General features: G+C 53.7%; 1 protein-coding gene across 6 annotated transcripts in view; it reads left to right on the top strand.

Annotated features, from left to right (window-relative positions):
• Nucleotides 1–5912, top strand: part of RBM10 (RNA binding motif protein 10) — a 27523-nt gene extending 21611 nt beyond the window's left edge. For 4 of the 6 annotated variants that reach the window (XM_024749589.1, XM_024749594.1, XM_024749592.1 and 1 more), the window contains 17 exons: nucleotides 103–163; nucleotides 307–483; nucleotides 867–1027; nucleotides 1203–1300; nucleotides 1387–1474; nucleotides 2076–2262; nucleotides 2366–2508; nucleotides 2595–2712; nucleotides 2797–2888; nucleotides 2976–3140; nucleotides 4132–4281; nucleotides 4376–4441; nucleotides 4517–4705; nucleotides 4785–4859; nucleotides 5149–5255; nucleotides 5331–5460; nucleotides 5555–5912. In XM_024749589.1, the coding sequence (XP_024605357.1) occupies nucleotides 103–163; nucleotides 307–483; nucleotides 867–1027; nucleotides 1203–1300; nucleotides 1387–1474; nucleotides 2076–2262; nucleotides 2366–2508; nucleotides 2595–2712; nucleotides 2797–2888; nucleotides 2976–3140; nucleotides 4132–4281; nucleotides 4376–4441; nucleotides 4517–4705; nucleotides 4785–4859; nucleotides 5149–5255; nucleotides 5331–5460; nucleotides 5555–5680 (2133 nt within the window). In that variant the 3' untranslated portion in view covers nucleotides 5681–5912. The remainder of the gene's footprint in view (nucleotides 1–102; nucleotides 164–306; nucleotides 484–866; nucleotides 1028–1202; nucleotides 1301–1386; nucleotides 1475–2075; nucleotides 2263–2365; nucleotides 2509–2594; nucleotides 2713–2796; nucleotides 2889–2975; nucleotides 3141–4131; nucleotides 4282–4375; nucleotides 4442–4516; nucleotides 4706–4784; nucleotides 4860–5148; nucleotides 5256–5330; nucleotides 5461–5554) is intronic. The other 2 variants (XM_024749590.1, XM_024749591.1) reach the window with 2 other exon arrangements.
• The last annotated feature ends 5385 nt before the right edge of the window (nucleotides 5913–11297 follow it).

Below are 11297 nucleotides of genomic sequence, written 5' to 3'. Positions count from 1 at the left end.
TTCCCGGGGCATGGCGGGTTCCCTGGGGGATCTCTGGATCCACGTTTGGAGGGTGCAGTGGAAAGCCCCACCCCCTCTGATAGCCTGGCCTGTGCCTCACAGTGTGGCGTCCAGAACTTCAAACGCCGTGAGAAGTGCTTCAAATGTGGTGTGCCCAAGTCAGGTATGGCCCTCCTACCTCCCTCTTTCCCGGGACGTTGCTGGGAAGAGGGAGAAGGGTGAGGGGCCAGTGCTCTGGGAGGAGGGAGACCAGCCTGGGAGCCCCTTCCCCTTTGTCATTGGCCTGTCTTCTGCCGCCCCTGACAGAGGCAGAGCAGAAGCTGCCCCTGGGCGCAAGGTTGGATCAGCAGACACTACCGCTGGGTGGTCGGGAGCTAAGCCAGGGCCTGCTGCCCCTGCCACAGCCCTACCAGGCCCAGGGAGTGCTGGCCTCCCAGGCCCTGTCACAGGGCTCGGAGCCGAGCTCAGAGAACGCCAACGACAGTGAGTCAGTTGTTCCTTCCTTCCTCCCTGCCCTAGGGTGTCTAGGCTGGGCTCTCCAAGGCCAGAGAGATGGTGGTGACCAGGACTTCATCCTCCCAGGGGCCTCTGCCTGGTGGGGGGTACACACATGTAATGTAGGGAGAGCAGAGGAAGAGCATTGCCAAACTCGACTTTAGGGGTGTGTTGAGAAGGTTCTCAGCAGGTGGGTGACTGAGCTGGGACTTGGACTGACAAGCAGAGTTTATCTGAGAGGAAGAGGTGAGGGGAAGCAGCGGGCGCAAGGACGCGGAGGCCAGGGGAGAGGGAGCAGAGGGGAGCCACCAGAGGGTAGGGCCAGAGCGGAATATCAGTGGTGCTTCCTAATGCTGGGCCCCTTCCTGCAGCCATCATTTTGCGCAACCTGAACCCACACAGCACCATGGACTCCATCCTGGGGGCCCTGGCACCCTACGCAGTGCTGTCCTCCTCCAACGTACGCGTCATCAAGGACAAGCAGACCCAACTGAACCGTGGCTTTGCCTTCATCCAGCTCTCCACCATCGTGGTGAGGGCGGCACAGGGGGGGGCCGGGCAGCCAGGATCCCGGCCCCCGGGGCAGGGAGGAGGGACCCTGACCCTAGCCCCCCACCGCGGCCCCAAGCCTGGAAATGGGGCAATGGAGCCGGGGACCTCCCCGGGCCTGACCCTTCTGCCCCTGCCCCCGCCACCTCCTCCCCCAGGAGGCAGCCCAGCTGCTGCAGATCCTGCAGGCCCTGCACCCGCCGCTCACCATCGACGGCAAGACCATCAACGTTGAGTTTGCCAAGGGTTCTAAGAGGTCAGGGCCCCACCTGTGTCCTTTCCCAGCTTGCCCCCCAGCTTGGGGCCTCCTGTCTCACTCCCAGTCTCTGACATCCTCCCCAGGGACATGGCCTCCAACGAAGGCAGTCGCATCAATGCTGCCTCTGTGGCCAGCACTGCCATTGCCGCGGCCCAGTGGGCCATCTCGCAGGTACTCAGAGACTCCCCTCCACCCCAGCATCCCTGTACCTGGGCCGCCTCCACCCTCCCGCTCCCTCTCTGCAAACAGGAGGGCTGGCTTGCTGTTTTGGCTTCCTGTGGCCCCGAAAACCTCTCACAGTGGTCGCCGGTGGGGGCTATGGGGTCCTCGCTGCAGCTCCCTTCCCAGGCACCTCTTCCCAGGCTTTCCTTTTCAGCGCCGTCGCGGCTGCTTTTCTGTTGTTTGGTAGTTGTATATCATCCTGAATTGTTACAACCTTTCTTGGTTAAAGGGAATTTATAAGTGGCTGCAAGAAAATTGGCAGATAACAATAAAGAAGGGGAGGATGGTATCTTCCTTGGTCTGACACCCAACACATATATCACGCAGCACATGTACCAGTGTCAGCCCTAGGAGCGTTTTGGCGCGTCTTTGTCCCAGTCTTGTTTTTGTCACCACCCTGCTCTGCTCTGGCCGGGTGGCCCTTGTTTGAGGGCTGCATGCTTTCTGTCAGCAGACACTTGCTTCACTTGTGGGCAGACGTCTCTTAGCTGGTCCCCCTCCCCTCTGTGCCCCCTCCTCTGCTAATGAACCCCTCCCACCTGCCCCTCAGGCCTCCCAGGGTGGGGAGGGTGCCTGGGCCACCCCCGAGGAGCCACCGGTCGACTACAGCTACTACCAACAGGAGGAGGGCTATGGCGGCAGCCAGGGCACAGAGTCCTCTCTCTATGCCCATGGCTACCTCAAGGGCACGAAGGGCCCCGGCATCACTGGAACCAAAGGGGACCCAGCCGGAGCAGGTTAGCCTCAGCATCTCTCCCTGAGCCCATGGTGGGGACTGGCAAGCATAGGGTCCTGGGCCCTGCCATTCACGTTCTCCTTTTTCCCTGTCCCCTTTTACAGGTCCCGAGGCCTCCCTGGAGCCTGGGGCAGACTCTGTGTCCCTGCAGGCTTTCTCCCGCACCCAGCCTGGTGCCACCCCTGGTGTCTACCAGCAGTCAGCAGCTGAAGCAAGCGGCAGCCAGGGCACTGCTGCCAACAGCCAGGTGAGGAAAATCAAGGGGAGGTCCTGGGGGCCATGGGGGCACTGGTAGACACTGAGCCCTGTTCCCCTGTCTTGCCCCGTGACTAGTCATACACCATCATGTCACCCGCTGTGCTCAAATCTGAGCTCCAGAGCCCCACCCATCCCAGCTCTTCCCTGCCACCAGCCACGAGTCCCTCTGCCCAGGAGTCCTACAGCCAGTACCGTGAGTAGCCATGGCCTACGGTGAGGGGTGGGGAATTCCTTAACAAAGCAGAGAGGAGTGCGACCCCCTCTTCTCACTCTCCAGCTGTTCCCGACGTCTCCACCTACCAGTACGACGAGACATCTGGCTACTACTATGACCCCCAGACTGGCCTCTACTACGACCCCAACTCTCAGGTGATAGGGCAGTCTGGGGAGTGGGCAGGGTCTGCAGTCCCCTCTTCGAGGTCTTCCCTCACACCCCTTCTCCCCCACCTCCCCCAGTACTACTACAATGCTCAGAGCCAGCAGTACCTGTACTGGGATGGGGAAAGGCGGACCTATGTTCCTGCCCTGGAGCAGTCAGCTGATGGGCATAAGGAAACGGGAGCGCCCTCAAAGGAGGGCAAAGAGAAGAAGGAAAAGCACAAGACCAAGACGGCCCAACAGGTGAACACTGGGAGTCCAGCAGTCACTGGCTGGCTGTCAGGTGTCTTCTGATGAATGCCATTCTGTCATCTGTTATCCTCCACTGCCAAGGGAGGGGATGGCAGTGGATGTGCACGTGGGCAGTAGTTGTGCCCAGGAGAGACCAGGCTCCCGGTCCAGCTCTGCTCTTTGCTGCGTGACCTTGAGCCAGGGCCGTCTCCCTACCAGGTACATGGTAGGGCTGCCCACCTCCCTGAGGTGGCCAGTGCCATCCAAGTGTACCCTGTCTGCTTTCCCATCCCCTGGTGGGAACCTTTGTGCTGTTGGTGGCAATGTGGGCTGGTGTGGGCACGCCTGAAGCCAGGCTAGCCCTGCCTGTGGAAACAAATGCGCATGCATGCTCCTTTGGGCCCAGAACCCCACCTAAGGGTGTGTCCGTGTCTGTCTGTGTATATATATCCCAGAGAACTTCTCGCGGGCCCATCAGGGGGTGGGCAGGAAGACAACCATCGCAGTGTTCTGTGGTGGTGGGCAGTTGGCGGGAACCTCAGTGTCCTGTCTGTGGAGGAAGAATATGACAGTCTGGGTGCAACACTTAGAAGCAAGAACTACGTGTTCCTTTGGCAGCCTGGTAAATTCTAAAAATGGTGTTGTGCCTGGGGGTCGGGGTTGGGCAACGACATGGAACGTGGCATAGTATCACACGTGTAAATTAAAATTATACACAGAGCAAGCCATTCTATGCATTTTAGAACGATAAAATGAAAACACACGGCAAACCTAATAGCGTGGGTGCCCATGAGGAGAATGGGGGCACAGCTGGGGAGGGGCTTGCTGAGGAGCACTGATGACAGGACGACAGAGAAATGGGGACTTTCACTTCCGCCTCTCTCACCTTCTGCTTGAGGCTGCAGGGCAGGAAGGGGCGGGCTGCTGCAAGGGCAGAGGTTGGAGTTGGTGACCCCAGCAGTCGGAGGATTCCTAAGAACCTCACCCCCACCCTCGCCCCTAGATTGCCAAGGACATGGAACGCTGGGCCCGCAGCCTCAACAAGCAAAAAGAAAACTTCAAAAACAGCTTCCAGCCCATCAGTTCCCTACGAGACGATGAAAGGCGGGAGTCGGCCACCGCAGATGCTGGCTACGCCATCCTCGAGAAGAAGGTGTGTGTGGCTGTCCATCCGCGCCCTGCCCCCTAGTCTTGTCATCCCTTTGGTCCTTCCGTGGAATCTGAATTTCTGTGTTCCTCCACCCCAGGGAGCACTAGCTGAGAGACAGCACACCAGCATGGACCTCCCAAAACTGGCCAGTGATGACCGCCCAGTGAGTGCCCAGGGCAGAAAGAAGGGCAGGGCTCTGAGCTAGCCAGACCAGACCTCTCACCCTCACCTTTTGCAGAGCCCACCGAGGGGGCTGGTGGCAGCCTACAGCGGGGAGAGTGACAGTGAGGAGGAACAAGAGCGTGGGGGCCCGGAGCGGGAGGAGAAGCTCACTGACTGGCAGAAGCTGGCCTGTCTGCTCTGCCGGCGCCAGTTCCCCAGCAAGGAGGCGCTCATCCGCCACCAGCAGCTCTCCGGGCTCCACAAGGTGACTGAGGGAGGCTTGGCTGGGAACCCTGTCCTGGCCCGGCCCAGCCGCTTCACTCCTCCTCCTGTCCTCCTTGCAGCAAAACCTTGAGATTCACCGGCGAGCCCACCTGTCAGAAAATGAGCTGGAGGCACTTGAGAAGAACGACATGGAGGTGAGGTGTGACCCACTCCTGGGCTCCATCCCTCGGTCCCTTACCAAGCGCTCCATCCATGTAGGCAGCTGGCGCTCAGGTTCCTCAGCTAGACACAGCCTGGCTGCCATCAGCCACTTCACGTCCTTTCCCTGCAAGGCTTCTTCCCGATTCCCCCCATGCTGGCTGCTGGCATTCACAGGACCACAGATCTGTTCGCTAGATCTAGCTCCCTGTGGGGGCCCCCCAGCTGTGCCCATGTTTCCTGCAAATAGCGATCAGCTCCTTCATTCTCACACACACTCTTCAGCAAATGAAGTACCGGGACCGCGCAGCTGAACGCAGAGAGAAGTATGGCATCCCTGAGCCGCCGGAGCCCAAGAGGAGGAAATATAGCGGCATGTCTGCGGCCTCTGTGTGAGTGCCCGGGGCCAGGTCGGGGGCCTGGGGCCGGCAGGCCAGTCGCTCACACTGTGCCACTGTCTCCTGCAGGGACTTTGAGCAGCCCACGCGGGATGGGCTGGGCAGTGACAACATTGGCAGTCGCATGCTCCAGGCTATGGGCTGGAAAGAGGGCAGTGGCCTGGGCCGCAAGAAACAGGGCATTGTGACTCCCATTGAGGTGAGTCTGCGGGGATCCCATCCCCATCCTCCAGTACTCTCTGCTGTAGCTCTGGCCCCCGCCCAACCTGACAGAGTCTGCCTCCCTCACACAGGCCCAGACACGGGTGCGGGGCTCCGGCTTGGGTGCCCGAGGCAGCTCCTATGGGGTCACCTCAACCGAGTCATACAAGGAGACGCTGCACAAGACAATGGTGACCCGATTCAACGAGGCCCAGTGAGCAGCTGCAAGACCTACTTATACTTATGTTGGGTGTCCAGCCTGGAGCAGGGGAGGATGAAATGTTGGGTGGTCAGAACAGGGGCCCTGCACCTGTTGACTGGCCCAACTCCGCAGCCAGAGAGGCCCTGACCAAGTCAGACTTTTGAGTTGGTGACTTTTATTGGAAAACTGGGCTGGGTTCATGTCTTTCTTTTTGTAATAAAAGCTGAAAAGTCCGCAGCTTGCATGTCTCTTTCTCATGTCCCAGAGTGGTTTGTGGCCCACACAGATACAGGGACATAAACACAGATGGACAAGATCTTGGTCACAGCCCCTCACCATTATCGGGTCCAGCAGGTACTCGGGTCCAGCAGGTCATGCTGTACCAGGAAACCAAGCACCACCAGGGCACCGTCAGACTTGAAGACCCTCTGGGTCACAGCCAGGACTAGGAACCCCCCATCCCCTGGCCTTGCCACCCTGCAGCTGCACTTGCTGTATGGCTGCAAGGCTAAACTGTACTTGGGTCTGGGGACAATGCCTGAGGGCATCTCTGAGTGAACAACGATAGGCACTCTGGCGCCAGTGGGCCCTGTGCCCTCAACAGGCTGATGACCCCAGAGGTGTGGAGATAAGAGAATCAGCCTGCCAGTCCCAGGGATGCCCCACCAGTTGGGTCCACCCTCGTCCTCATCCGCTCCACGGCTTTTACCACAGCACCCTATCCCTCCAGTCCCACTAACCAGTCTCCACCCTGTGATTCACAAGTATGCGTGTGCTCTCAGCACAGGTCTGAGTACAGTGGAACACGAAGCTGGGGCTGCCCTCTCCGGGCCTTGTGGGGACTGGGCTGTGAAACGGGGCCAGGAACCGCCCCTCCCCAAAACATACATGCTTTTAAGACAAGAAGGTGGAAGGGAGGTAGTGTAGGAAGAGCAAGCGGTTTAAAGCCCCTCCTTCCTCACTTAGTAGTCTGTATTATGACATCACCCTACACAAGTTGTAAGGAGAGGGATGAAAAAGCGAGGCTGGTGTAATCTTGATCCCCAAAACAGATGAGATAATTCAAGAAGAGAACATTTCAACATTTCACTTACACCTGTATATTAAAAATCCTTAATAAAGTCTTAGCTACGGCTTCCCTGGTGGCGCAGTGGTTAAGAATCCGCCTGCCAATGCAGGGGACACGGTTTCGAGCCCTGATCCGGGAAGATCCCACATGCCGCGGAGCAGGTAAGCCCGTGCACTACAACTACTGAGCCTGCGCTCTAGAGCCTGTGAGCCACAACTACTGAGCCCATATGCCACAACTGCTGAAGCCCGCATGCCTAGAGCCCATGCTCCGCAGCAAGAGAAGCCACCACAATGAGAAGCCCGCTCAAGGAAGAGTAGCCCCCGCTTGCCGCAGCTAGAGAAAGCCTGCACACAGCAACGAAGACCCAACGCGGCCAAAAAGAAAGAAAGAAATTTATTTTTTAAAAATGTTAGCTAAATGAATCCAATATTATATTTAGCAAATATGTTTTGATCAAATAGTTTATCTCAGGAGTGCAAAATTGAGTCAACATTAGAGAAACTATATATGTAGTGCTCTACGTTAACAGACCAAAAGTAAACAAACGTAATAATCTCAACCACAGAAAGCATTTGATAAGGTTCAAGAATCAATAAATCCATACTTACAGAAATTAATGGATAGAAGAATAAATACATGGAGGAGAAGAGAAATATCTCCTATACAGTAGAATGTCAACTAATAATCACGGCACAATGATGATGTTCTGTTAATGTTAATGAAATCTCTGGGTGCTAAAGCTAGCGGTTACACTTTGATGTAAACAGGATATTTACACAGATTCAAAGTATCTCTCCATGAGATATATGTTAGTTAATTCCAAAGGGGGAAAACGGTATCTTTACAGTAGAGAAACCTGGCAGATACCATCTTAATGAGGGGAACAAAGTGAACATTATCAGTATTAAAATCCTGAGCCATCTGATAGGACGAAATGAGGAGACAGCATCACTTTTGTGATATTCCCAGGCAATATGCAGAACACGAATCTAACCACAAGGAAACATCAGACAAAGCCAAACTGAGGGACAGTCTACAAAATTCCCGGCTTATAATCTTCAAAAGTGTCAATGTCATGAAGGTCAAGGGAGCACTGAAAAACCGTTCCAGATTGAAGGAGACATCCCATTTGAATGTTCAAATGTTACCTCCTGGCTACCCCATTTAAAGTTCCAAACTCTGCCCTGCCATACTCCCTATGCCCCTTTCCTTGCATTCTTTTTCTCCATGACATTTCTCAATTTCTAACATACTATAAGTTTTCTTACTTTTCTATAGTCTCCTTCACTAGAATGAAAACATCACGAGGGAAGGGACTTTTGTCTGCCTTGCTCACCACTGTGTCCCCGATGCCTCGAACAGGGTTTGGCACATACCAGACCATGGAAGCATGAATAAATACACACACCACAACTGTTCAAATCATTCTCATTCTCAAGACTCCATTTTTAAAAAAAAAAATGGCTAATACATAAAGAGTCCTTAGGGACCTCCCTGGTGGCACAGTGGTTAAGAATCCACCTGCCAATGCAGGGGACATGGGTTCGAGCCCTGGTCCGGGAAGATCCCACATGCAGCAGAGCAACTAAGCCCATGTGCCACTACTACTGAAGCCCGCGGTGCCTAGAGCCTGTGCTCTGCAACAAGAGAAGCCTCTGCAATTAGAAGCCCGCACACTGCAACGAAGAGTAGCCCCTAGAGAAAGCCCGCACACAGCAACGAAGACCCAATGCAGCCAAAAATAAATAAATAAATAAATTTATAAAACAAATAAAAATAACGAGTCCCTAAAAATCCATAAGAGGTACAACAACCCAATAGAAAATGGATAAAGGAAACAGAAAATTCCCAGAAAACAAGAACTGCAAATACCTTTAAATCTATGAAAAGATGCCCAAGTTCACACCTAATAAGAGAAATACACATTATAATTACACCCGATTGGCAAACATCCAAAGGCTTGACAATCTGCTCAGTGAGGCTGTGAACCAGCTGCACTCTCATACGTGGCTGGGGGCAATGCGAATTGTACAACTCTCACCCCCACTTCCCCTTTCTCCCTGCTTTCTTACCTCCACAGGCTTTTGTTCAAGCTGTTCCCTCCCACTGGGATGCCCTTCCCTCTCACTTGGGAAAGTCCAAAGTCCAAATCCTGCCTCAATTACTCCTACTGATCCTTTTGAGGGCAATCAATTCTTCAGAGAAGTCGGCCACACCCACGGCTTCAGTTGCCACCTCTGATGGCCCCTAAATCCATCCACAGAAACTCAGATCTAGTCCCCAAACTGTTCATTCAACCAACACATACCAGACCATGGATATCTAACAGGCATCAAAAATGTAACACATCTGGGGACTTCCCTGGTGGCGCAGTGGTTAAGAATCCGCCTGCCAGTGCAGGGAACACGGGTTCGATCGCTGGTCCGGGAAGATCCCACATGCCGCGGAGCAACTAAGTCCGTGCGCCACAACTACTGAGCCTGTGCTCTAGGGCCCACGAGCCACAACTACTGAGCCCGCACACCTAAAGCCCCTGCTCCACAGCAAGAGAAGCCACTGCAATGAGAAGCCCGTGCACCACAACAAAGAGTAGCCCCCGCTTCCCCAAACCAGAGAAAGCCCACGTGCAGCAACGAACACCCAACACAGCCATAAATAAATAAATAAATAATGTAACGTCTGAAAACCAACTCCTGATTTTGCCCCATGCCTGCTGCTAATGGAGTATTTCCCCTGTCAATGACAACTCCATCCTTCCAGCTCAGGCTAGAAACCCTTGGGTCAGCCAGGACTCCTCTCTATTTTTCATGCACTGTATCCGATTTCTCAGCAAATCCTGGTGTCTTTACCTTCAAAATCAATTCAAAATAGAACCCCACACACTTCCTCTTTCACCACCTTGGTCTGACCCTCTCTCATCACTACCTGGACTCTTGCAGTAGCCTTTCCACTGGCTTTTCTGCTTCCTCTCCCCCACCCTACCCCCGCACACACAGTTTGTTCTCTCTCCACAGAGAGCAGCCGGATTCTAAAATATAATTTAAATAATGTGACTCCCCTACTTAAAATCCTTTTATGGCTCCCCATGGATCTTAGAATAAAAACCAAACATCTCAGCCTGGCTTACAATGCCCTGCTTGATATGGCCTCGAATCTCATCTGCCAGTGCTCTCCCTTCCTCACTCCTCTCCAACTACACAGACATCTGTGCTCTTCCCAAACATTTCAAGAACTTCCAGCCTCAAGGCTTTGCCCCTGATGTTCCCTCTGTCTGATGCTTTCCCCCCATGTTACACGTGGTTTGCTTCCTCACTTTTCACAGGCCACCTCCTCAGGGAGTCATTCCCTGACTACTTCACATGGGGTATCAGGGGAGGTCTCCCTGAGGTGAGGCAAACAATAAATCAGAAGGAAAAGATCTGATGGAAGAGCGTTCTTAACTATTGCCAGAGCAGTAGTCTCCTTGCTATGTTCTTTGCTATGTTCCCAGTGCCCTGCACTTAGTAAGCATTCAGTAAATCTTTTTCAAATGAGCAAATGTGGAGGATTTGAGGACAGGATATGTGATACAGAATTTGGGATAAGGTGATAAAGGCATTTTGTGTTAAATACCTTTGCTGTAACATCACCTTCTCAGGGAGGCCTTCCTTGACCACACTATCTAAAAATGCAACCGGTCCCCCACAGATTTCCCTTTACCTTGTTCTATTTTTCTCCACAGCATTTAGCAGTTATCACATATATACGACATATTTACATATATATTTAATTGTATATTCACATATTAATATAGGCTATACACAATGTATTTAATATGACATTTATTATATACAGTTTTTTTTTTTTTTTTTTTTGCCACAGCACATGGCTTGTGGGATCTTAGTTCCCCGACCAGGGATTGAACCCCGGCCCTTGGCAGCGAAAGCGTGGAGTCCTAACCACTGGACCGCCAGGGAATTCCCTACAGATGTAAATTATTTACATACTGACACTGGCTATCATGTTATGTAAACTGTGTAATATTAACATGTACATTTTATTAGACACAATTTATATTATATTCACATGTATCTAATATAATTTTTACTTATTTGCTACATTTATGGTCTTGTCTCTCGCTAGTCTGTCAGCTCCGTGAGGGCAAGGAAGAATCCCTGGCACCTGGCCCACAGCTCGAGCTCCAAAATGTCAAATGAATGAACTCCTTTGGCCACCTGAGCCTCAGCTTTCCCCTCTGTAGGATGGGTGTGCCTTTCCACCTGGAGGTACCCCCATGTTCCGATCCCTTTTCCTACACCTCCCCCCCTCCAGAGGGCTGCTCCCGGAACTCCACAGCCCAGGTTTACATTTTCCCATACCCTGGGCGTTCATGCCCACCACGTGCACTAGGCGCCGGCCCGACCGGACTACCACCCCCAGCATGCCTCGCGCGTTCGTGAAGTACCACCACAACCCATAGGGGTATCTGGGTCTGACAAGGGCCCTGACGGCGCAGGAGCAAGGGCGCGCGCCCCTCTAGCTAAGCATCTGTGGTACGTTCCAAACAGGGGGCCCTCCAAGG

The sequence above is a fragment of the Neophocaena asiaeorientalis genome, unplaced genomic scaffold (assembly GCF_003031525.2).
Source record: "Neophocaena asiaeorientalis asiaeorientalis breed wild unplaced genomic scaffold, Neophocaena_asiaeorientalis_V1.1 scaffold1052, whole genome shotgun sequence".
In the NCBI taxonomy this organism is placed as follows: Eukaryota; Metazoa; Chordata; class Mammalia; order Artiodactyla; family Phocoenidae; genus Neophocaena; species Neophocaena asiaeorientalis.
The sequence above is the reverse complement of the archived record's forward strand: the minus strand, read 5'-3'. Positions and strand labels throughout refer to the sequence as shown.